The sequence below is a fragment of the Halichoerus grypus genome, chromosome 8, assembly GCF_964656455.1.
Source record: "Halichoerus grypus chromosome 8, mHalGry1.hap1.1, whole genome shotgun sequence".
In the NCBI taxonomy this organism is placed as follows: domain Eukaryota; kingdom Metazoa; phylum Chordata; class Mammalia; order Carnivora; family Phocidae; genus Halichoerus; species Halichoerus grypus.
Window position 1 is genome coordinate 31573883 of NC_135719.1, and position 27629 is coordinate 31601511.

The 27629-nt window shown below is 44.0% G+C and overlaps 1 protein-coding gene across 1 annotated transcript in view; it reads right to left on the minus strand.

Moving 5' to 3' along the window:
* The window catches only part of ATP10A (ATPase phospholipid transporting 10A (putative)), a 198050-nt gene that overhangs the window by 46092 nt on the left and 124329 nt on the right, over positions 1–27629 (minus strand). The window contains 5 exon segments of the mRNA XM_036096087.2: positions 517–769; positions 2372–2502; positions 3582–3713; positions 4113–4219; positions 18346–18431. Coding sequence (XP_035951980.1) covers positions 517–769; positions 2372–2502; positions 3582–3713; positions 4113–4219; positions 18346–18431 — 709 coding nt within the window.

Sequence of the window (27629 nt, forward strand, 5' to 3'; positions counted from 1 at the left end):
ATATTTCTTTCCAGCTTCTACTAACATCATTTTCTAAGGGAAAGAATACAGCATGAATTGCCCAATGCCCTTCTGAGAATTTTCAGCTAATAACAAGGAGGCTGATGGGTGACAATAAAAGCATCTCTTCATTTTTTGGTGCAGCAAAGAGACTGGGTGCCTCAGAAGTGACTTCCTCAAGAATGCCCTTCTTGGTTCTCTTGTCTGGTAGAAAAAGAGTGTTTAAGCAGATGCCCACCACACTGAGATACTGCAGTGAACAGGGCACTGTCAGCAACATGGAATTCTATGTTTGCTTCTATAAATGCTGCCATGCTTCAGTCTCCTGAGTTGCTCTAACAGCCTTTCTGCGTTTTATTCTCTGTCAAAAATCAGCAATCCCTGAAGCTTGTGTGTGTGTGTGTGTGCATGTGTGTGTGTGTGTGCATGTACGTGTGCCCAGGCATGTGTGCATGCAGCTTTGACACAGAGGCTCTCTGTCCAGCCCAGACTGGGGGTCTCCACCCCCAGACTCACCATTGGCATCATGGGAATATTCTATGCCAGACACAGTGCATCTTCGGAAAACCATCTTATTTTCAGTTAAAGTGCCAGTTTTATCTGAGAAGATATACTGTATCTGCCCTAAGTCTTCCGTGATGTTCAGAGCTCGACACTGCAGCTGCGAGTCCGTTTCTTCATCATACAACTCTACGTCCTGATGAATGAAGTACACTTGGCATACTTTAACAATTTCAATGGAAACATATAAGGAAATTGGGATTAAAACCTAGAAGACATAAGGCATACACATGAACAATTATGAGGACCAGGGAGCTGCAGAAGTAGTCCAAACTACTGAAATGACAAATGACTACAACCACAAGTAAGTAGGGACTATACTGTACCTTTAAGAGCTTAACCAGGTTGGTTTAGAGTCAGTATTGGAAAAGTATTAGGATATTGGCAAAGAGTTTAAACTAGGACAGCCTATGGTGTCACTGCGGAGCGGAAATCCACTATCGTGTCTGGAAGAATGGTAACCATGGCTTGGATAGAAGCAAGCATTTTCGTATTACTAAGTTGTGCTTGAGAGAAGCTAGGAAAGGAAAGAGGAGAGAGAAAGAGAAAAAAACACATGGCACAGTCAGAGTCCTCATAAGCAAAGTCACCTCGCACCACAGCGGCACTTGGCCCCCAGGCTCTCCCAGGGCTCCCGGCAACAAGAGCTGCCCATCCCGTGGACACAACCCCACAGGGGTTCAGAAGAGACAGTCTTTCCAGAGGCTGGTTGTGTTGAAGGACAATTTCTGGGATCTTGTATGATACAGAGCAAAGGGAAGAAGGCTTTGAGAAGAATATTCACAGTTACACTTTGACAATTTAAGAATAATCTTCATGACGTCAATGTTTAATTTTTTTTTTTTGAATGACAGTATTGAACTCATGTTCATGGGCTCAGAGTATCATAACCAGACAGACTAACTGGGTTCTCCTGGTAACACAATGTTAATGCAACACCTACTACAGTACCATGCTTACTATAGAACTACTACTAGTACAGAGCTAGAACCAAATGTGCACTCACAAAAAAGACTAATGTAGAAAGTTCCTGCTGTATGAAACACATGTGATAAAGGCAGTAGAGCTCCCCTTGTAGGCAAAGGCTAAGCAGAGGTCCTCTGTGCACTTTTTCTTCCTAACATGACACTCAACTGACCCTTCTCTACTCTTGAACAAGCCTTTTGGGCACAGGTTCTCAGTTAGTGATGGGGAATTGTTCATGAGGCATGTGAACTAATAATACTAACAGTAACAGTAATAAAAATAATAAAAAACAATGCTGCAAAATGCAATTGTGATATCCGGAATTGAATCCTGGAACAGATAAAGCACATCAGTGCAAAGACTAGTAGAATCCAAATGGCATCTAGAATTTATGGCAAAGTACCAAAGTTGGTTTCGACAATGTAGCATAGTAACATAATATAGTCACATTAGGGGACTCTGGGTAAAGGACATATGGGAACTCTCTGTACTATTTTTTGCAACTTGTCTGTAAATCTTAAAATTATCCCAAAATAAAATTTAGGGCTTTTTTTTTTTTTATGAAGTAATGGAATGGAAAAATAAAACAAACACAATAATCCAAAACCAACCCCGTAAGGCCTAAGAATCTTAGGAACGGCAAAGGAGAATGTTAACTTGAAAAGCACCCAAAAAAGACCCTATAGATAAATTAGGTGGAAAAGTAAGAAGCAGCACATTAGGCAGGTATATCTGTGGTCCTCCCAGATGCAGAATTTATAGGATATTCTTAGCAGAGTGTGATGACTTTAAAGTTCTTACCAGAAAAGTAAAGCAATTATCATATGGTACTTAGTACTGTTACCTGCAGAACTATTATCATTGTCAAAAACGAGTAAACTGCAGCTGTGACTGGGGATAAAGAGCTGCCATCAGACTCAGGGACATCAAATAATGACTTCTTCTCTCGATACCGCCGTACCCACAGTCCGTGTCCTACAGCAACGTTCGAAAAGAAACATCATTCACCCAATGGGAAAATAAGACACGGCTAGTGCAAAGTAAAGCAAAACTGTAAGGCCATGGACACAGGCACACTGGGTCTCGTTAGCGTGCCTTGCCATGTAAGAAAGCAAAAGCGCATGGCAGGTGCTGTTGGCACCCACAGTCAGACTGCTGGAAGGCACTGGTTCTTGGATCCTTCCTCACACCAGGCATTTCCCATTATTGGCACTGAAAAGCATGCTGGTCATGAGGCAGAAATTGGGTATGTGCTGGCAGCCACCAATGGGAAAATCCCCAAAGAGGAATTTTCCCAGCGTGTGCCTCACAAAACACCAGTCTTGTCAGTCGGCCCTGGATATTGCCCATTATCGACCCTTCCTACAGATTCAAATTGCACATGTCACGGACTCTCAGGAGCCAATGGCATTGCACAGTGTTTCATCAGCTGGGTCCCACACCTGATAACAGAAGCCCTTTCCGTGTCCCGTACACCTATGTCTTTCACCACTGAGCTCCAAGACCACATCACACTCATCTGCTTCATGATGGTCGCTGAGCAGGGGATGTGGTGAAGATCATTCACCCAGAGGTGAAACACAGTCCCCTGCAAGGCACTCCCAAGGCAGCAGACCAGGTCTGGAGGCCATCAGAGGCTGGACAGCACCACAGCCCATGTGCCAGCTAATGCTTAGGTCCTTCTTAAGACCCAAAGGCTTTTTTTTCCTTTCCTCATGGAGTTCTCATGGGGAGCATTTGTGCTTCTCCTGCTAAATTATTCTCAGTTTATCACCAGGTTACTAATACTTCTTCTACTGGAATCATTATAACCAGTGGGATTAAACCATTTTTCCATCCAAGAAGTTGCAAATTTGAAAAATAACATTAACATTCATCTAGGCATCTCTAACATGGCCTGTGTGGATGCAAGCAGCCCTTGAGTCTAAGTGGATGACAAATGCGTGTTTTAACTTTAGAGTGCTGGGTCAGAATGAGTCGTCGGCAGCCCACTGGGCTCACCTGGAGACTGTCCGGCAGTGCCCTCTTATTCGTGACCCATGAAGGAGACTTACCAACCGCAGAAAACAGAGACATACAAACGAGGAGGAGGACACACCAGAGCACATCGCAGTTCATCTGCCTCTCAAGCTGGCTGCGCTTGTAACGGGGCCCGCTGTTGTTCAGCAGAGCCTTGGTTTCATGTCCTGTACGGGGAGCGTGAGGGATGCAGTAAGTCGGTGCCCAACAGCAGAGCGATGGCACCCTGACTCATGGACTGAAGGACAGTGCTGCCATCCAATCATACTTACAGGATAAGTTCATTCAAAACTGCAGGGTATGAAATGAATCCCAAATATGTAACCACCGTGGAGAAACAATGGAAAAAAATAAGCTAAAATGCTAAGAGAGAACACTTTGGTTGAGCTACTATTAGAAATTTTGCTTCTTTCTGTTTTCTGGGTTTTCTAAATTTTTACAATGTCTTTGTGCTACTTTTATAATCAGAAAAGAAAAAAAAAGAGCAAGGGGCAACGTTCAAGGACACACAGCGTGGGTGGCAAGCCAGCAGTGTCGTGGACCGCGCGTGCCACGGCCATGCCTACCTGCATAGATGACGATGCCGACAACAGCTTCTGTGTTTCTGATGGTACATCCTCGCAGCAGCAGGTTTTCTTTATACAGCCCGGCCTTTTTCCCATTGTCGTGTATGCTGTCGAGGAATAGGAGGCAGACATCACATGGATGCTTACGTGCACCTTGCAGCTCAAGGAGCACTGCCTCGGGGAAGGAAGGCCTGGATGCTGGGAACTCCAGGACTGGGTGGCTTGTCTCCGTGGATCTCTGCAAGAGCTGAGAGGGAGCTGATGCTCACTAGTAAGTGGGCTTCTAGAGGTTTCTCAACAGCCTGATGTTTCTTTTGTCCATGGGCTTTGTGAAATAGTAAGACAGATATGTTTGTGCCCCCTGTTCCTAACACAGGGCTCCTAAAAACCCTGGTATGTAGGGGTGCTAGCAGGATCTTTTGTTCTAGTACTTAGTCTTTGACCCCAGTTCCCAGCATAGGACTCCTCAAACTCTTGTAATTTCCCAAGTGATAAGAGCACTAGGAGCATCTCTGAACCCAGTTTTTCCTGACATAGGATACTACATCCTTTTTAATTTCCTGGGTGACAGGAGTATCTTTTGTTCTTATGAAGCCACTCTAGGTGGGCTCCTGGATGCAGTTTAGTCAGCAGAAAGACCAAGCCATGACTAGAAACTTAAGAGTTTTCAGCCTCACCTTTCCATTCTCTAGAGAGTGCAGAGCGGCTGGAAATTAAGTTAATAACTGATCATGCCTATGTGATGAAGCCTCCATAAAATCCCAATAGTAAGGGGTTCAGAGAACTTCTGGGTTGGTGAACACACGGAGGTGCTGGAAGAGTGGTATGCTCAGAGAGGGCACAGAAGCTCTGCACCCCTTCCCACATTCCTTGCTCATGCATCTCTTCTATCTGGCTATTCACCTGTATCCTTTATCATATCATTTTATAATAAACTGGTAAACAGTAAGCAAATAGTTTCCTGAGTTCTGTGAGATGCTCTAGCAAATTAATTGAACCTGAAAAGGTGATTACGGGAACCTCTGATTTATAGCAGGTTAGTCAGAAGAACAGGTGACAGCATGGACTTGTAGCTGGCATCAGAAGTGAGGAAGTCTTGTGGAACTGAGCCTTAACCTGTGAGATCTGACACAGTCTCCAGGGAGTGTCAGAATTGAGTTAAATTACAGGACACCCAGCTGGTGTCACAGAATTGCTTGATATGTAGGAAAAACCCACATGTATGAATTGGTGTCAGCATCAGGTTTGTTTTCATCACAGGGACAGACCACAGCTAGAAAGGGCAGACCTGGGAACTGTGAGACTGAGTGAGAAGTTGGTGAGGGAAGGCTGCTACGTGGTCCCGTGCCCACTTCCTGCTCATCATAGAGAACACTGCTTCTCATCAGTACCTTGTGTTGTCACAAATACACAAATTATTCTTTATAAGTTTTTATTTAAATTCCAGCTAGTTAACATACAGTGTAATATTCCTTTCAAGTCTACAATATACTACAACACACTGTTATATACAGTATAACACCCTGTGCTCATCACAAGTGCACGCCTTAATCCCCATCACCAATTTAACTCATTCCTCCTCCAACCTCCCCTCTGCTAACCATCAGTCTGTTCCTATAGTTAAGAGTCTATTTCTTGGTTTGCCCCTCTCTCTCTTTTTCTCCCCTCTACTCATTGTTTTGTTTCTTAAATTCCATACATGAGTCAAATCATATGGTATTTGTCTTTCTCTGACTGACTTACTTCGCTTAGCATAATACACTCTAGCTCCACCCACATCATTAGCAAATAGCAAGATTTCATTCTTTTTATGGCTGAGTAATATTCCTGTGTGTGTGTGTGTGTGTGTGTGTGTGTATTTCTTCTTTATCCATCAATTGATTGATCATTATTTGGCTATTGTAGATACTGCGGCTATAAACATTGGGGGCATGTATCCCTTTGAATTAGTACTTTTGTATTCTTTGAGTAAATACCTAATAGCGCAATTGCTGGATCCTAGGGTAATTCTATTTTTAACTTTTTGAGGAACTTCCATACTGTTTTCCAGAGTGGCCACACCAGTTTGCATTCCCACCAACAGTGTAGGAGGGTTCCTCTTTCCCCACATCTTCTCCAATACCTGTTGTTTCTAGTGTTGTTGATTTTAGCCATTCTGACAGGTGTGAAGTGATATCACATTGTAGTTTTGATTTGTATTTCCCTGATGATGAGTGATGTTGAGCATCTTTTCATGAGTCTATTGGCCATCTGCATGTATTCTTTGGAAAAATATCTATTCGTGTCTTCTGGACATTTTTAATTGGATTATTGGTTTTTGGGGTGTTGAGTTTGATAAGATCTTCCTAGATTTTAGATACTAACCCTTCATCAGATATGTCATTCACAAATATCTTCTCCCATTCCATAGGCTGCCTTTTAGTTTTGTTGATTGTTTCCTTTGCTGTGCAGAACCTTTTTATCTTGATGATATCCCAATAGTTCATTTTTGGTTTTGTTTCCCTTGCTTAGAAGACATATCTAGTAAGAAGCTGTGACAGCTGATGCCAAAGTGGTTACTGCCTGTGCTCTCCTCTAGAATTTTAATGGTTTCCTGTCTCACATTTAGGTCTTTCATTCATTTTGAATTTATTTTTGTGTATGGTGTAAGAAAGTGGTCCAGTTTCATTCTTCTGCATATTGTTGTCTAGTTTTCTTAACACAATTTGTTAAAAAAACTGTTTTTTCCCTTGGATATTCTTTCCTGCTTTGTGAAAGATTGGTTGACCATAGAGTTGTGGGTCCAATTCTATTCTGTTCCATTGATCTGTATCTGTTTTTGTGCTAGTACCATACTATCTTGACCCCTATAGCTTTGTAATATAACTTGAAGTCCGGAATTGTGATGCCTCCACCTTTACTCCTCTTTTTCAAGATTTCTTTGGCTATTTGGGGTCTTTTGTGTTCCATATAAATTTTAGGACTGTTTTTTCTAGCTCTGTTAAAACTGCTGTTGGTATTTTGATAGGGATTGCATTAAATGTGTAGATTGCTTTGGGGCGCCTGGGTGGCTCAGTCATTAAGCGTCTGCCTTCGGCTCGGGTCATGATCCCAGGGTCCTGGGATCGAGCCCCGCATTGGGCTCCCTGCTCAGTGGGGAAGCCTGCTTCTCCCTCTCCCACTCCCCCTGCTTGTGTTCCCTCTCTCACTGTGTCTCTCTCTGTCAAATAAATAAAAAATTAAAAAAAAAATAAATGTGTAGATTGCTTTGGTTAATAGAGACATCTTAACAATGTTTGTTCTTCCAATCCATGAGCATGGAATGCTTTTCCATTTCTTTGTGTCCTCTTCAATTTCTTTCATCAGTGTTTTATAGTTTTCAGAGTACAGGTCTTTCATCTTTTTGGTTAGATTTACTCCTAGGTAACTTACTGTTTTGGTGCAATTGTAAATGGGATTGATTCCTTAATTTCTATTTCTGCTTCTTCATTATTGGTGTATAGAAATGCAACAGATTTAGAAAAGGGAATTGTATTAGTTTCAGCAATATTTTCTACATCCTTCTTATAGAAAGTCATGAATTTATTAGAGATATTAATACATTAAATTTGAAATGTGGTATATTCCATTTTATTAATTGGATTTCCTCGTTGTTTTGAGTCAGAGGGATAGTTCAAGTTTAAGGCACTGGTTTTCAAACTTGTCCTCTCGATCCACTAAAGATGGCCTCATCATCATCCATGCTGACCAGAATCACCCTATGCTAGGATCACACTGGGACAGATCTGGTCCCGGAGCCTGATGAACACACAGGGGAGGCCTTGGAGGCTTCCAGAACTAGAGCAGGGCCCAGCCTAAGCTACACCAGGCAGTGCCTCTAAAGTGGACTTCAGAAAAGCCATCTTCTCGCATCATCAGTAGACAGCCTCCCCATCCCTCCCCCACACACATAGCTCAGACTCCTCTGTGGTTCTTAAAGCTCACCAAGGACACCTGCAGGTATTTTCCCTCCCACCACCTCCTAACGCTGTCACTGACATGGACAGTAGAACTGTTCTGGGGAGTATAAAGTCAGAGGAAGCACAGAAGGTTTCTGGGGAAACAATACTTGCTGCCACATCTGGACCCTGGTTGCTGTCATGAGGGGCAGGACTACCACCCAATCTCAGACACAACCCATGTTCTTCACAACCAGGGAAATGAATATATTTTCTGGTGAAGAAGAGAGGCTAAGTCATAAAGACAAAGCCAGAATTCATGCTAGGGGGATGTATTTTCCACAAGCCTGTTATTTAACTGATACAGCACCAATTCTTCTGGTGGCATGCAAGGAACACAGAAGAGTGTTCAAACAACACTGTGTCAATACCCCCTCCCCTTTGGCAATTCCAGGACAGGTTTTTCTTTAAAAAAGATTGAAGACTGGAAACCTCATTGTTGGCTAATGCATCAAGACACCAGCATGCATAAGATGGTACACACAATGGGGCGCCTGGGTGGCTCAGTCGTTAAGCGTCTGCCTTCGGCTCAGGTCATGATCCCAGGGTCCTGGGATCGAGCCCCGCATCGGGCTCCCTGCTCAGCGGGAAGCCTGCTTCTCCCTCTCCCGCTCCCCCTGCTTGTGTTCCCTCTCTATGTCTCTCTCTGTCAAATAAATAAAATCTTTAAAAAAAAAAAAAAAAAGATGGTACACACAAAACACCATTCCCATGTCTGGAATGAGAGGATGCCTGTGGCCACAGTTCTCTTGGCTGGACATGGAAACTATTTCTGAGGAACAATAGTAAAAAACAAACAGTTTGAGTCAAAGTTCCACTCATGCTTATTCAGAATAAAAGATGAACTGAATAGAAATGAGAAAAATATTTTATATTAAGCTTTCTTCGACATAACATACACTTTTCAGCGATACTGTGCTTTCTAATCAGACCACACCAGACCAGAGGTGGTTACCAGGGGCTGCACAGGCCTATGAAGATTGCTGCCACAAGGACAGGCAGTGCATGGACAGGAATGGCCTTTCCTGAGTGGATGGGCCCTGTGTTAGAAGTGGGAGCAAGGCAGGCCAAGCTCCAGCAGGACAACTGGAGAACAAGGGAAAAGCTGAAGCCCTGCCTTGGACTTCTGAGAGGAAAAGTACTCTCTGGGGGCAACACAGACCCAGGGCCAAGCAGGGATGAGGCCTGATTCCAGGAAGACGCACCCCATCGGGTTGTTCTCAACACCTACCTCTCTGTTATGGGTTGAGGTGTGCTCTCTGCCTTGGAATTCATTTGTTGAGGTCCTAACCCCCAGTACCTCAGAATGTGGCCACGTTTGGACATAGTCTTTAAAAATGAGGTCATACAGGGGCACCTCGGTGGCTCAGTTGTTAAGCATCTGCCTTCAGCTCAGGTCATGATCCCAGGGTCCTGGGATAGAGCCCCGAATCTGGCTCCCTGCTCAGTGGGGAGTCAGCTTCTCCCTCTCCCACTCCCCCTGCTTGTGTTCCCTCTCTTGCTGTTTCTCTCTCTGTCAAATAAATAAATAAAATCTTTTAAAAAAATGAGGTCACACACAGGAGTCCATCAAAATCCTAAAGGAGAACACAGGCAGCAACCTCTTCGACCTCAGCCGCAGCAACTTCTTCCTAGAAACATCGCCAAAGGCAAGGGAAGCAAGGGCAAAAATGAACTATTGGGACTTCATCAAGATAAAAAGCTTTTGCAAAGCAAAGGAAACAGTCAACAAAACCAAAAGACAACTGACAGAATGGGAGAAGATATTTGCAAATGACATATCAGATAAAGGGCTAGTATCCAAAATCTATAAAGAACTCATCAAACTCAACACCAAAAGAACAAAGAATCCAATCAAGAAATGGGCAGAAGACATGAACAGACATTTCTCCAAAGAAGACATCCAAATGGCCAACAGACACATGAAAAAGTGTTCAATATCGCTCGGCATCAGGGAAATCCAAATCAAAACCTCAATGAGATACCACCTCACACCAGTCAGAATGGCTAAAATGAACAAGTCAGGAAATGACAGATGTTGGCGGGGATGCGGAGAAAGGGGAACCCTCCTACACTGTTGGTGGGAATGCAAGCTGGTGCAGCCACTCTGGAAAACAGTATGGAGGTTCCTCAAAAAGTTGAAAATAGAGCTACCATATGATCCAGCAATTGCACTCCTGGGTATTTACCCCAAAGATACAAAAGTAGGGACCCGAAAGGCTACGTGCACCCCGATGTTTATAGCAGCAATGTCCACAATAGCCAAACTGTGGAAAGAGCCAAGATGTCCATCAACAGATGAATGGCTAAAGAAGATGTGGTATATATATACAATGGAATATTATGCAGCCATCAAAAGGAATGAGATCTTGCCATTTGCAACGACGTGGATGGAACTGGAGGGTATTATGCTGAGCGAAATAAGTCAAACAGAGAAAGACATGTATCATATGACCTCACTGATATGAGGAATTCTTAATCTCAGGAAACAAACTGAGGGTTGCTGGAGTGGGGGGTGGGGTGGGAGGGATGGGGTGACTGGGTGATGGACACTGGGGAGGGTATGTGTTCTGGTAAGCGCTGTGAATTGTGCAGGACTGTTGAATCTCAGATCTGTACCTCTGAAACAAATAATGCAATATATGTTAAGAAAGAAAAAAAGAAGAAGAATGTAGCAGGAGGGGAAGAATGAAGGGGGGGAAATCGGAGGGGGAGAAGAACCATGAGCGACGATGGACTCTGAAAAACAAACTGAGGGTTCTAGAGGGGAGGGGGTTGGGAGGATGGGTCAGCCTGGTGATGGGTATTGAGGAGGGCACGTTCTGCATGGAGCACTGGGTGTTATGCACAAACAATGAATCATGGAACACTATATCTAAAACTAATGATGTAATGTACGGGGATTAACATAACAATAAAAAATTAAAAAAAAAAAAAAAGAACGTCAAACAAAAAAAAAAAAAAAGAAAATATAAAAGAATATTGAAAAATATATTAAAAAAAATAAAAAAATGAGGTCACACAGATGAGCTCTAACCCTGTGACTGGTGTCCTTATAAAGAGAAATTTGGACACAGAGATAGACAAATGTATAGGTTAAGACCATGTGAAGACACAGGGAGAAGAAGACCATCCGCACGTCAAGGAGAGAGACCTCAGGAGAAACTGGTCCTGCTGACACTTTGACCTCAGACTTCCAGCCTCCGGAAATGTGAGATAATAAATTTCTGTTGTCCAAGCTGCCTGGTCTATGGTGAGCCTGAACAAACTGACACATCCTTAAACAATTCATCTAAGCCTCTAGTTCAAGTCTCCTGGCCTCCTGACTCATCAAACCAATCTCTTCTAAATCAAAACTGTTCCAAAGTATAAGCGTGATGAGAGAGCTGTTTGGTGAGAATGTCCTGTGCACTGGGAAGGGCCACGTGTAAGCTCCTGGGGAAATGGCAGAGTTCGGCTAACGAGCATTCAGCAGACTGCTCTTGCTCAGGAGATGTCAGGAGATGTCGTGTTTCCCTATCAGCACTTGCTGTTCATAATGAGTTTTGTGCATCAAGGCTCATTCCTCTGAGCATATGAAGGTGCTGACAGGGACCAGCAATAGGGTAGCAATCCATCAGTTCAAACACAGAGGTGCAAGGTGTATTTGCTGCTGCCCAGTTGCCCCCAGGGCCACAGGCAGTAGGGTGTAAGTTCAGGGACCTTGGACGGCAGCCAGCAGTCCTTTCCTTCCCCAGCACCTGGGCCCTCCTCCCTGCTCCACGCCAGATAGTGGTCCACCCTCACCCTGGTCACCTGACCAGCATCCTTGGGTGCCCTTCTTGACCCCTCCTCCCTCATTTTTACACCCACTCAAATGTCAGTCCTTAATTTTACCCTCCTCACTGGTTGTTTCTTGAATCCACCTTCTTCTCCCTCCGTCTGTGCATCACCGCCCTAATTCAGGCTTCCAGGATTTCTCTGCTTAGAGCCTGTAACATACCCCTTGCTGGCCTGGATGCCACCAGCCTTGGTCCCTCCTATCCATTTCTCACACAGTCACCAGAGCAACCTTTCAGTGTGTGCATCTGAACGTTGCATTCTCCTGGGTGCATCCTGTGTGAGCGCCTTACTTCTTCATGCTTGACATACATGGCCCAGCCAGTTCTGCCCACCTTTGTGGGCCCTTCCTATCCAGGCTTTGGGCTCCAGCCACCTCACAGTGCACATCCTTCTACCCATGCCGCCTCTCATACCCATGCAGCTGGTTAGCCTGGAGGAGCATGGCCTGCTAGCCTGGACTCACATTTACAGCCTTCAGGAAGGTTCTGTGGGTTAAGCTCCCCAGGCCCTGCAGCCAGAAAACTGCAGTTCTTTGATGCCTCCTTGTTTGTGTCCACTTCTGAATATGAGCTCCTCAAATCTTATTCTGTTCAGCATCGCTGATGTCTACCTCAGAGCCTGGCAAATGCTGGAGGCTGCCTTGCCCTCAGCTTTAGGTTGGGTCCATCCAATGGTTATGTCAGAAGGACAGGGGAGTGAACACAGGCAAGGGAGGATGAGGAGCTCATTCCTTGGCTCCTTTTGAGGAGTGAATATTGGGTTGGGCATGTCCCTAGACCAGGGCTAGGAGGCTCCCCAGGTGACCCTCTTGACGTGAGTCCAGGTGGCCACTCCTGCCCTGGGACCACTGGGCCTCACGGTGGTGACAGCTCAGCTGCTATGAACTCTCGTGCCTTCACCCACTCCTGTTTCAAATGACCTTAGCAAAAAGACCGCCCTCCACTAATGTGAATTTGAGTGCCAGATCTGCGGCCAAAGGGAACTCTGAGTCACAGAGGTAGGGAGAAAGAAATAATAGATAATTCCTTCCACGGCCAAACCCTGGGCAGAATTTTCTTTAAGATAATAGTTGCTCAGGTTTTTGTTTATCTGATGTAAGTGTAGAAATAACCCAATTGTGTGTTTTGTGCCAATGATGGATTTTCCTGAGATGTAAATATGTCAATTAAAGGTGTCAAGGTAAAATAAGTATTTTCCAGTTTTAATGAGTCCATTTAGTACAGTTATAGTTCATCTTAATGCCTGGTCATTGGTAGTGAGTACATCTTGGACATAAGCCCACACATAGCTCTGTCCAGACACTGGGCTGGAGGGGTGAGGGCCCATGAGGGTTCTCCTACAACAGGTTCTGATGCTACCTCTTACAGGGTGAGAGTGGTGATGGATCGTGTCATCTGCGGGGCAGGGAGGCTACCCCAACAAGCATGCCCAGGTTTGCAATGGCAGGTTCCCAGCCGTATGTGGTCATATAAGGCTCTGCAGCGTGCAGGGAGGGAGCTCAGGACTTACTCTGTGGAAGACTTTGGAATCAGAAATGGAACCTGGGTTTACAATTTGAAATGGAATTTTACACCAGACTAAACCAACCAACCTCTCTGCTTTATTCCTAAAGGCAAATGAAAATGTTTGGTTGACTGGTGGCTCCAAAGGTCACCCACCATATGCCATGACATTGGCTGAGCACAGCTGAGCAAGGTGCCCTGAGCTGCTGGGGCACTTGGCCACTGAGCTGGTCTCCATTCACAGTGGTCTCTCTGGGCTGCAGTGCGTTGGGGCAGGGAGAGGGCGCCCGCAGGAGTGAAGAACAGGATTTCATTAGTGCTTAACTGTGGGATTGTAGTAAACAACAGTGAGCATTAAGGTGCACTTGAATAATGAAGCTCCTAACACTTTTTTTTAAATTTTAACAGCTTGAAATACATTTCACTTACCATAAAATTCACCCATTTAAAGTGTATGGTTAAGCATTTTGTTTTGTTTTTGTTTTTGTATATTCACGGAGTTGTGCAGCTATCACTACCAGCTAATTTTAGAACATATTCATCACCCCAAAAAGAAACCCCAAACCCATTGGCAGTCACCCCCATTCCCCTTCCACTCCCAAACCCTGGCAATCACTAATGTACTTTCTATCTCTAAAAATATTCCTAGTGAAGACAATTCATCTCAGTGGAATAACATACCATGGCTAACACCACTCTCTTGCATGACATGTTCTAATTCACCTCATGCTTCCTTCACAGATAGTTAAAAGATTATTTGAATTGTTGCCTTGCACACAGTGAATTTCTTTCTTTCTTAATTTCAAAATACATGATCTTACTTTTTGTTGGAATATTTTAAGCCTATCTTAGAGTTTCTGTATTTTCTTACCTGTATACTAATAAAAACAGTTAAAAAAAAAAAAAGAAAAAAAATAATTCACCTCACGCTTCACCCATATTCTTTTCCTCCATTCTCATGTCAGCCACTGTTATTTCCAGCATTAGGAGGAAGCCACATTCAGAAATGCAGAATAATTTGCCCAGTGAGTGGGCAAAGCTAGAATTCAGACTTGGGTCTTTTTGTAGTAAACCCAAGCTTAGGTCTCTTTAAAAAGTGCAAATGGCTAAAGTTTTGAGTTCAGATTGGCTGGTCCAAATATGAGTGAAACTGGTATTGCTGGTATAAATGGCGGCTGGGCTTGGCCTGGGCTCCCTGGCTGGAGTGAGGCTACAGGGCAGGGGCTGAGTCAAGGCTGAAGGGAGGCCATCCTCAGCAGATAATGAAATCCAGCAAGCCAGCAAACCAGGGAACTGGCTGCTGATCTGCTCCCTGGGTCTGAACTGCAGATCTACCACCCAAGTTAGCCCCAGCCCTGAGCATCAGGACCAGTATGGGAACTGGGGCCTCCCTTCTCTCAGGGGAGGAACAGGCCCCTCCCCTGACACTCCAGTTACCTGCCCTCCACTCCCCTCACTCTTCCTGGAGCACTTCAGCCTGGCTGGGGGGCAGGGCTGCGCATGCTGGCTGAGCCAGAGGCACCAGAGGGAGAAACTTTAATACACGGTCACCTGTGCCCACCTCCAGAGACCCTGCGTGAGTTGGCCTGCTGGGAGAGAGGCCCATCGGCACCCCGACCTTCCAGTGGCCAATCCAAAATTCCTGGCTTGGTAGAAATGGTAAATCACAGTTAAACAACAGTCTAGGTATGCACTGGCCTGAACTGGCAGCACCTAGACTGTCTTAGCAGGATTTGGGACCAGACTCAGAGGTGAGCCTCAGTGCAGGACAATTTGTTGGGAGAAAGTAAGGAGAAAGCACGGCAAAACTAGAGAGCAGAGTGGGGAAAGATTCATTCAGTGGGGAGTGGCCCTTCTTTCCTTTCTTTCTTGGGAGATGGGCCAGTGAGGTCACTCATGTTAGGAACATTTGTTGGAGGGGCAAAATGACGCCCACTCAAGCAGCCATCTTCCAAAGAAAGAGGTGGCTGGGGGGCTGAGTCAGCTGAGGGTTGGGCATGGAGGTGGTGCAGGTGCTGGGGGTGAGCAAGGAACCAGGGGACGCTACCCCTCACTGATCACCAACTTCCCACACCAGAAAGTCAGCATTGCCCACATGGAGATCTCCGCCAGCCTGGCTTTTTGTTATCTTCTCTTTTCCTAATAAAAGCCCTTCCCCTTTCTTTGAGGCTTTCATCTCTGGCCCTGTTCCTTCTTTTTAAGCCATGTTTCTAGAAAGAGTAGTGGAAAAATATAATTCCTCTTCTATCTCCTGCAATCTGGACTCTGCCCCTCTGGGTCTACACTCCAATGGTGTGGCCCTCCCGTTCCTTGGGCTGCCCCTGGAGTGTGGCATGCAGATCTTCTGAATGTCCCTGTTCTGCTTCCACCATTGTACATTGCCCATGGAACCACACCCCATCACACCCAAGGATGCTTGCTCTTGACTGTGGGGTTGTTCTGTCTTTATTCCTTTCCTTTCTTCCCTAGCCCTCTGTCCCATGTTCCCAGGCCACTTCCCTGACTTCATACATGACCTCTAGGCAGAGGGTCTTCAAATCTTCATCTTTAGCTCCTATTTCCCTGAAGTTCTGGCCCACATTCACTCCACCTGAGGCACTTGCCAGCTCCTCAAATTCAGGAAATCTCAAAACCCCATTCCCTTCCTTCTATGGCTTCTCCTAATATACACACTGAAGACAAATCACCCTCACTTTCCAACTGGACCTCTTCCCCTGGGTACATTCGTGTTCTCACTTACACCTCTCTCCTGATCCTTTTATCTCCCTGCTCTATGGTATTATCTGTAACAGTAATAATATTAACAATAGCAGCAATGACCATAATAGTGGCAAATATTTATAAAGCACCCTTCTGAAAGCTTTCTGGTATTAAACTGATTAAACTTTGCCCCAAGGACTTGAGGGGGGTCCCGTGATCCTCCCCATTATACAGATGAATAAAGTTAAGTAGATTGCCCAAGTTTATCTAGCTAGAAAGTGTGGGCTCCAGAGCTTGCCAGCCTCAGCACTAAGCTGGACTTGTTTAATATCCCTATGATGAAAGTAGTTCCTAGAGGGCAGGACTGACAGCTGCTGACTTAGGGTTAATCCAACTCAAGAGCAGGCAACAAAAGTGTGAGAATAGTCATCAAAGCACAGGAGTCCTGCATCTTTCAGGGGCTTTGGAGGAACCCCCACAGAAGAGAAGACAGACCATAAGAGAGGAGTACAGTCTTTGGTGAAGGATGTCTACCCTTTTTCTTTGGTAGAGTTGGCCCCCCCAAATTACCCTATGAGCAAGAATGTGCATAGACCATTCTCCCTAGAAGATGCCTTCACCACCCTTCAACGTGGTTATTTCAGGGTCTTTGGAAACCCAGCATCTGCTCCATTTAGCTGACGTGGCCCTGGAGATTCACAGTGGTGCTGAGAATGGTGCCATGTGTGAAGTCCGGGGGACAATGGGTCAGCAGGCCTATAGAAGACGGCCCAGGGGGCCATGGGAGGGTGCAAAATCCACAGCAGCCAAGTTACATATGCATAGTTGAGTATTCTCCCTCTAAATTTTACATACTACATTTTAACATTTTTCTTAATGAATTTTATCTTCTTTTAATTGGTTCCTTTAAGGGGTGACCTAACATTTTCCAAGTTCTGATCTTCAGGCATGGATCAGCAATTTTGGTGCATGACTGGGTCCTCTCTTGGCAGCACACACATTTCACTGTTTACTATTAAAACTTTTCATTCATTGATCACCCCGCAGTATGACAGGAAGTCTACTGTGCGTGGGCACACGCAACAAGGCTGGATGTGCCAGTGAACCCGAAGATTCAAACATACACTGAGAGGCCTTGGAAATGGAGCCCACTTCAGAAGCAGAGCACCCTGCCTCACCCCCACATATCTGTGGGGCCACGCTGTGCCTGGACCACAAAGCAGTTAGACCAGTCAGCTCGCACCTCAGGCAGGAAAGCCAGCAGAGAGAAGGCCCCAAATTCTCCACACAGGAGAGCTAAGCCTGGGAGAGCAGACTAAGGCCCCAAGAGGCCAAGCAGTGAGTCAGGTAGGCCAAACCTAAAGTCCTCCATATTCTTGCACACACATCTCATTCATTCTCTGTGAGGTTGCCCCCAGCAGCTCTGGCACCCAACTCAGCAACTCCATGCTGACACTCCGTCTCCTCTACCATTTTTTCCCCCAAGCCAACCGACTACACACACACACACACACACACACACACACACACACACACACATTGTTATTGAAATTTCTGAATGAACATGAAAGTAGAGAGACTAGCAAATATTTCCCACGTACCCACAGCCCAGCTTCAGCAAGTACAACACATGCCAATCCTGTGTCATTTATCCACCTTTTTTGTCTTTCCCTTTTGGAGCAAGGGACTGAACTATTTGACACGTTATATACTGTACTTATTTTGTTTGTTTATTGTCTCTCTTTTCCCCAAACTAGAATGAAATAAACATGAAGGCAGTAATTTTTTTTTTTTTTTTTTTTTTTTACTATTCATTTCACTGCATTACTCTCAGAGCCCTCAATAGGGCCTATCATGTAGCGGAGGCTCAATAAATAGTCAGTGACTGAGTACCTAAGTGAATGAATGAATGAGCTTCCCACCCAGGCTCCTCCTGGGTGGCCCCCATGCTTCCATTTAATGGGGCCATGTGTAGTCAACCATACTTCCCTTGTTCCCCTCACCCTACCCAGGCCAGCTAGAGGTAGGAAAAGCAGTAATTATTCATCACAGGCAGTGTGGGCAAGTTTCTACTGCTGACAGGATCTTACAAACCAGTCCCATAAGCAACCAAGAAGGCTCAGATACGGGCAACATTCCTAAAAGGCTACACATGGGGCAAAAAATATTAAATGTGTATTTTTGAACCGTGCGTGACAGAACAGCAAGCTCAAGCATATGTACAATACTCACATGCAACCACGAAACCTACTCAGGTCGTTGTTTGGCTTCTCACACTCGATTACGCTGGTGAACGTCAAAGGATTGAATTCAGAGACCTAAAACAAGAGCATGCATACATTACAGAAATTTGGGCTCTGACTGTTCCATTCTAAAAGGCACTTGCTCTTCTGTCTCACATCTACGTGGGGTAGGGAAATTTCATGGACGGAGTCTGCCTAGAAACCTCTGCAGAATACCAATGCTCACAGAGCACTTAGCTCATGCTTTCTCATTTTTATACTGAATGATAACTGATGATTGTAGAATGAATAGCAATTAGTAGAACAGTACCGGTGAGTAAGTGAGCTGGAAAGGATTATAGCTCTAATGAAAATAAGAGAATATGAGATAACAACAAAGGAAGCCACTAATGATTGAAAGGGATGAATGAATTTTTTGAAACAGACCAGCACCTTCCAATTTCCTAAACAGATTAGAGAAGCAAATTCCATCTGGAAAATAGGAACTTATAACAAAATGACATTTCCTCAATGTGCACTAAAAATTTTGCACAGATATTTAATGAAATACATTTAAATAGCCAATGGGTAAGCCAACAATTTCTTTATTATTCTACTTGATGAAAAATGGCAGCTCACCACAAAGTCTCTCATTGAGAATTCTGCCACTGAGAGATGATGTAACACTGCCATAAACCATATGACCAGATCAGGAGTGGAGAGAGGGAAGGGGGAAGAAAGGAGGAGGGGAGGAAGAAAAATGGAAGGGAAATGCAGGGAATAGGGCTTTAGTATAAATAACTATCATTAATGGATTTTTTTTTTTAAATCAACTCTCATTGCTCAGGCTTGTCATTCTTTCTTCTCTACCAAGTGTCACAACATGGTGAAAAGTTGAACTGTCTTTGCTCACACAAGTAAATCATCACACAAAAAGTGCAAGTGGTTAAAAATTATAGCAAAGGCATAAACACTGCTACCAGCACCCCAGGTGATTATGACTCTAACACAGCAACGTAGTTTCCAGCACAGAAACAGCCACAAAGGTTCTGTTTTCCAGTGCATCGTGTACAATAAAAAGAGAACTCATTGGATAATAGCTCAATTCAACAGCTGAAATTAAAATGTCATTTTAAAAGGCTCTTCCTGGGGCACCTGGGTGGCTCAGTCGTTAAGCATCTGCCTTCGGCTCAGGTCATGATCCCAGGGTCCTGGGATCGAGCCCCGCATCAGGCTCCCTGCTCAGTGGGGAGCCTGCCTCTCCCTCTCCCACTCCCCCTGCTTGTGTTGTCTCTCTCTGTCAAATAAATAAATAAGATCTTTAAAAAAAAATAAAAATAAATAAAAGGCTCTTCCTGAAGTTTAATTAGCCATCAGCCCTCTCCCCTTGGACTGAAATGGCCTCTGACTCTATTTCTAGAGTGAGGCCATGTTTCAAGCTGCCTTGTGTTCATTTAAAGCCATGTGAAGTATCTTGGAGCCAGGTGGCTGCCTTTTCCAAGGAAGACATCTGCAGGTGCAGCATCCAGGGTAGCCATGAAGGGACTGAGTTCCACAGCACACCAGGATTATTCTTGGCAGACAGGAGGGTGCACTTAAAATACCCTGTCTCTGTTTGTTATTCTTTCTCTCTAAGAAAAATGTAATGTGAATGGCTCAGAAATGGTAGGACATTCCGTCTCTGGACTCCAGCGCTGCATTCGTACCGTTCTATCAATAACCATGTGCCTTGGGGAATGTGCACGTCCAGGGCACAGTTGCCTGGTTTCATCTGCTTCATCTGGAATTGGGGAGAATTTTGAGGATTTTTAGAATCAGAGGGATCTTCAGAGACTGTTATAACTGAATTGTGTAACCACCCCCACACCCATCCCATACCCCAGAATCCATATGTTGAAGTCCTAACCCCCAGAATGTCATAATGTGACCACACGGGACCTTTAAAGAGATAATTAAGTTAAAATGAAGTCATGAGGGTAAGCCCTAATACAATTTGACTGGTATCCTTATAAGAGGAAATTTGGATATAGACACACACCAAAGAACAATCATAAAAGGAAAAAGGGAAGAGATGGCCGTCTACAAGCCAAGGAGGGGTTTCTCAGAAGAAACCAACCCTGTGGAGACACTGGTCTGGACTTCCAGCTTCCAGAACTGTGAGATAGTGAATTTCTGTTGTTTAAGCCACTTAGACTGTGGTATTTTGTTACGGCAGCCCTAGCAAACTAATGCAGAGACCATCTTTGAGTTTCTCATTTAGAAAAGGTTTCACATGCAGAGCACACTTTTTGGATGGGAAAATTCTACTTACATTGATTGTTTCTAACTAAACTGACAATATAATAATACCCTATTTAAGAAATATATTTATCTCTCCGTCCACTCATCTACCTACCCATCTGCTTCATTCTAAACTGGCTTCAAGGTCATGCCCTCATCACCATCATCAGCCAAACTTTTGCCAACCCTGCCTCCTGGAGCATGGACAGAGTTACAGGACCCCAACCCACCCTTCCATTCTGAGCTTGCTAGCTCCATTTAAAAAAAAAAAAAAGCACTTCCTCTTGGGGAAGATGAAAAAAATTCTGGAGGGAGGTAGATGATAATAATGGTTACACAACAATGTGAATAAAATTAATGTTACAGAACTGTACACTTAAAAATGGTTAAAATGGTAAATTGTGTGCTATATATATTTTACCACAACAAAAAGAAAGTTACATACCTTGAGAACTGAGTGTGAAGAAACGAATTACTCATCAAGTAGAACAAAGCCCGGAAAACCAGGGATTTCAATACAAATACAGAAAGCACCATGCATGCATAAATAATTCCTGGGGGCACGACTCTACTGCATCACCTGCCTCACTGTCACCAATTACAACTTTTTGATAGCTTCCTAAATGCCAGGCCTTGTGCTAAGTGCTATTCACCACCATTCAGGGCAGGGTTGGTTTTCATGCTACCTTTAATTTAGGGTGATTAAGGACCATGCCTAAGGTCATGCCCAAGGTCAAGAGACCTTTGAGTAACTGATGGCAGTTCCTCGGCCTCTAAGACATCCAGCTCAGCCACTGACACTAAGATTATCCTACTTTAACAGGAGATGATGATACTGTTATCATATATAAGCCAGAAAGTGTATAATTCTACAGAAAATTTCAAAGATATTAAACGTGTCTTTAAGTTTTAATGTTTTTAAAAACATGCTTCCTATTAAATATATCCTCGTCTGATTATTGATACCTACACCCTTCCCATCTTCAGCAATGCCTGTGGATGTGGAGTTATAGCAGAGTTCACCCAAAAATGGAGTAAAAACAAGTCAGGAGACTTGGGATTTGAAGTTTAATAAATGTGAGACTGTTAGCAAGTCAAGAGAGAGCTTTTAGACTTGGATCTCTGAGGTCTCTGGAGCCCTATGAATCCATCAATCCACAGAATGCAGAGGGGGTTTTAATTCACGCCCATGCTTGTGACAGCCTCAGGACTGGGAGTTGCTGCAGAAGCAGCGGGACCTCTGAGAGTGCTCTCGCACATGCAGGCCCTCTAACTGAAGCTGCCGGCCCTCTGCAGCAACCTCCACAGCACGCCAAGCATCTTGGGCCAAGCGCAGCTGAGGATGACATCACTCACTGCAGAGGAGGCGTGTCCAAACAAGTACCCTACTGGCAATACTTTCTGCTGCTATACTCTGAATATTTCTCCAGCTTCTCTGGACGAAGTGATTCGATCTTATTACATGAAAAGGAAGAGGCAGGGCAGTGACACAGGAGAGAGCTCTGCCCCTGAACTTGCATTTTTGTTAGAAACTGCAGGAGCCAAGAGCCTAATGAGCCAAGTCATTGCAGCAGATGGTCCCTCCTTCAGATGCCCAGTGCTGATCACCCCTCAAGCTCAGCACCCCCTCCGGGTAAAACAGGTAGCTATGCAGGTGCATGAGCCCTGTTCAATCACATGGGGCAGGCATGATGTCTAACTGAGCAGTACCCAGACTGTTCACTGAATGAAGGCTTGATTCACAGGGAAGAATCTGTTACCAATCTTATATTTCACATTTGCATTAAACGAATTGCTAATAACTATTTAGTAAAAGTGAAAGTGCAGGGCTAAATACCCCAATCAAAAGACACAGGCGATCAGATTGGATAAAAAAACAAGACCCATCGATATGCTGTCTGCAAGAGTCTCATTTTAGACCCAAAGACGACCCCAGATTGAAAGTGAGGGGGTGGAAAACAATTTACCATGCTAATGGGCACCAAAAGAAAGCTGGGGTGGCAATCCTTGTATCAGACACATTAGATTTTAAACCAAAGACTGTAATAAGAGATGGGGAAGGACACTATATCCTACTTAAAGGGCCTATCCAACAAGAAGATCTAAGAGTTGTAAATATCTAAGCCCCTAACATGGGAGCAGCCAAATATAAGGCAATTAATAACAAAAGCAAAGAAACACATTGACAACAATACAATAATAGTGGGGGACTTTAACACCTCCCTCACTGAAATGGACAGATCATCTAAGCAAAAGATCAACAAGGAAATAAAGACTTTAAATGACACACTGGACCAAATGGACTTCACAGACATATTCAGAACATTCCATCCCAAAGCAACAGAATACACATTCTTCTCTAGTGCCCATGGAACATTCTCCAGAATAGATCACATCCTAGGTCATAAATCAGGTCTCAACTGGTAGCAAAAGATTGGGATGATTCCCTGCATATATTCAGACCACAATGCTTTGAAATTAGAACTCAACCACAAGAGGAAAGTCAGAAAGAACTCAAATACATGGAGGCTAAAGAGCATCCTACTAAGGAATGAATGGGTCAACCATGAAATTAAAGAAGAATTAAAAAAATTCATGGAAACCAATGAAACTGAAAACACAACTGTTCAAAATCTTTGGGATGCAGCAAAGGCAGTCCTAAGAGGAAAGTATATAGCAATATAAGCCTTTCTCAAGAAACAAGAAAGGTCTCAAGTACACAACCTAACCCTACACCTAAAGAAGCTGGAGAAAGAATAGCAAATAAAGCCTAAACCCAGCAGAAGAAGAGGAATAATAAAGATCAGAGCAGAAATCAATGAAATAGAAACCAAAAGATCAGTAGAACAGATCAACGAGACTAGGAGCTGGTTCTTTGGAAGAATTAACAAGATTGATAAACCCCTGGCCAGACTTATCAAAAAGAAAAGAGAAATGACCCAAATAAGTAAAATCATGAATGAAAGAGATCATAACCAACACCAAAGAAATACAAACAATTATAAGAACATGTTATGAACAACTCTATGCCAGCAAATTAGATAACCTGGAAGAAATGGATGCATTCCTGAGATCTATCAACTACTAAAACTGAACCAGGAAGAAATAGAAAACCTGAACAGACCTATAACCACTAAGGAAATTGAAGCAGTCATCAAAAATCTCCCAACAAACAAAAGTCCAGGGCCAGATGGCTTCCCAGGGGAGTTCTACCAAACATTTAAAGAAGAATAAATACTTATTCTTCTGAAACTGTTCCATGAAATAGAAAGGGAAGGAAAACTTCCAAACTTGTTTTATGAGGCCACCATTACCTTGAACCCCAAACCAGACAAAGACCCTATCAAAAAGGAGAATTACAGACCAATATCCTTGATGGATATGGATGCAAAAATTCTCACCAAAATACTAGCCAATAGGATTCCAACAGTCCATTAAAAGGATTACTCACCACGACCAAGTGGGATTTATCCCTGGGCTGCAAGGTTAGTTCAACATCTGCAAATCAATCAACATGGTACAATACATTAACAAAAGAAAGAACAAGAATCATATGATCCTCTCAATGGATGCAGAAAAAGCATTTGACAAAGTACAGCATCCTTCCTTGATCAAAACTCTTCAGAGTATAGGGATAGAGGGTACATACCTCAATATCATAAAAGCCATCTGTGAAAAACCCACAGCGGACATCATTCTCAGTGGGGAAAAACTGAGAGCTTTCCCCCTAAGATCAGAAACGTGGCAGGGATGTCCACTATCACCACTGCTCTTCAACATAGTATTAGAAGTCCTAGCCACAGCAATCAGACAACAAAAAGACATCAAAGGCATCCAAATCGGCAAGGAAGAAGTCAAACTCTCCCTCTTTACAGATGATATGATACTTTATGTGGAAAACCCAAAAGACTCGACCCCAAAACTGCTAGAACTCATACAGGAATTCAGTCAAGTGGCAGGATATATAAAATCAATGCACAGAAATCAGTGGCATTCCTATACACCAACAACAAGACAGAGGAAAGAGAAATTAAGGAGTTGATCCCATGTACAACTGCACCCAAAACCATAAGATACCTAGGAATAAGTCAAACCAAAGAGGCAAAGGATCTGTACTCAGAAAACTATAAAATACTCATGAAAGAAGTTGAGGGAGACACAAAGAAATGGAAAAACGTTCCATGCTCATGGATTGGAAGAAAATATTGTGAAGATGTCAATGCTACCTAGAGCAATCTACACATTCAATGCAATCCCCATCAAAATACCATCCACTTTTTTCAAAGAAATGGAACAAATAATCCTAAAATTTGTATGGAACCAGAAAAGACCCCGAATAGCCAGAGGAATATTGAAAAAGAAAAGCAAAGCTGGTGGCATCACAATTCCGGACTTCCAGCTCTATTACAAAGCTGTCATCATCAAGACACTATGGTACTGGCACAAAAACAGACACACAGATCAATGAACAGAATAGAGAGCCCAGAAATGGACCCTCAACTCTATGGTCAATTCATCTTTGACAAAGCAGGAAAGAATGTCCAATGGAAAAAAGACAGTCTCTTCAACAAATGGTGTTGGGAAAATTGGACAGCCACATGCAAAAGAATGACACTGGACCATTTCCTTACACCACACACAAAAATAGACTCAAAATGGTTGAAAGACCTCAATGTGAGACAGCAGTCCATCAAAATCCTAAAGGAGAACACAGGCAGCAACCTCTTCAACCTCAGCCGCAGCAACTTCTTCCTAGAAACATCCCCAAAGGCAAGGGAAGCAAGGGCAAAAATGAACTACTGGGACTTCATCAAGATAAAAAGCTTTTGCACAGCAAAAGAAACAGTCAACAAAACCAAAAGACAACCGACAGAATGGGAGAAGATATTTGCAAATGACATATCAGATAAAGGGCTAGTCTCCAAAATCTAGAAAGAACTTATCAAACTCAACACCCAAAGAACAAAGAATCCAATCAAGAAATGGACAGAAGACATGAACAGACATTTTTCCAAAGAAGACATCCAAATGGCCAACAGACACATGAAAAAGTGCTCAACATTGCTCGGCATCAGGGAAATCCAAATCAAAACCTCAATGAGATACCACCTCACACCAGTCAGAATGGCTAAAATTAACAAGTCAGGAAACGACAGATGTTGGCGGGGATGCGGAGAAAGGGGAACCCTCCTACACTGTTGGTGGGAATGCAAGGCGGTGCAACCACTCTGGAAAACAGTGTGGAGGTTCCTCAAAAAGTTGAAAATAGAGCTGCCATACGATCTAGCAATTGCACTACTGGGTATTTACCCCATAGATATAAATGTAGGCGTCCGAAGGGGTACGTGCACCCCGATGTTTATAGCAGCAATGTCCACAATAGCCAAACTGTGGAAAGAGCCAAGATGTCCATCGACAGATGAATGGATAAAGAAGAAGTGGTATATATATACAATGGAATATTATGCAGCCATCAAAAGGAATGAGATCTTGCCATTTGCAACGACGTGGATGGAACTGGAGGGTGTTATGCTGAGCGAAGTAAGTCAATCAGAGAAAGACATGTATCATATGACCTCACTGATATGAGGAATTCTTAATCTCAGGAAACAAACTGAGGGTTGCTGGAGTGGGGGGTGGGGTGGGAGGGATGGGGCTGTGTAATAGCCACTGGGGAGGGTATGTGCTATGGTGAGCGCTGTGAATTGTGCAAGACTGTTGAATCACAGACCTGTACCTCTGAAACACATAATACATTATATGTTAAAAAAAAAAAAAAGAGAAGAAGATAGCAGGAAGGGAAAAATGAAGGGGGGGAATTGGAGGGGGAGATGAACCATGAGAGACGATGGACTCTGAAAAACAAACTGAGGGTTTTAGAGGGGAGGGGGGTGGGAGGATAGGTTAACCTGGTGATGGGTATTAAAGAGGGCATGTTCTGCATGGAGCACTGGGTGTTATACGCAAACAATGAATCATGGAACACTACATCAAAACCTAATGATGTAATGTATGGTGATTAACATAACAATAAATTTTTTTAAAAAAAAAGTGAAAGTGCACTTCCTCCAACCTGAAACAAAAGCCGTGATATCTAAAAGGACATTTTCAGTCCATTAAAGTAGACACCATTATTTTTTATCATAAGAAGAGTGAAGTGAACCAGTTTACACTGTTTTGAAAATAGGATAAGCACATGCTTCCAGAGACCCCATCAGCTCTACATGTAGAGATTTCAGAGTGAGGCTGTCTGTCCTGGTCTCTGGATGACATGGTCCCAGAGAAGCCTGGTGAGAGAAGCCCAGCAACAAACTGTCAAGACAAAGAAAACACACATGCTCCTTCTGTCCTCTGCACCTGGGACCCTGTCCTCAAAATGTCCTTTGTGCCACCTGTCATGATGCAACTAGTCACAAGGGACTCAGGGTTTCCCCTCTACTTCAAGCCTCAACATCACCACCCCACATCGGCCTTCAAAGGCTGATGACCGCAGGCACCTGGGTGGCTCAGCTGGTTGAGCGTCCAACTCTTAATTTCAGCTCAGGTCATAATCTCCAGGTTGTGAGATCGAGCCCCAAGTTGGGCTCCCTGCTAAACGGGAGTCTGCTTCTTTCCCTCTCCCTCGGCCCCTCCCTCCCCCCCAGCTAGCATGTACTCGAGCTCTCTCTATATAAATATAAAATAAATAAATCTTTACAAAAAAATTTTACAAAGGCTGATTACCCTGTATTAGCTGCTGCCATACAGGATGAAATTCACATCCCAGTGTAGCAGCCAGGCTCTGCCCAAGGTTGGCTGCCTTCTCCCCCCACCCCCCACCTCCTACTCCTGCTACTTGGAATGTCAGGCTTAGACCTTTCTGCATGGCTTCCTTTGCCCTCCCACACTGGCTAACTGCCTCCTGCATTTCAAGAAGTGACAGCCCCTTGCCCTAGGTAGGACAGGCAGGTGCCAACTGCTGCGAGCTTGCTGGCTTCATCCTTGTTTCACCGACTTCAGGTTGCCTGAGAACAG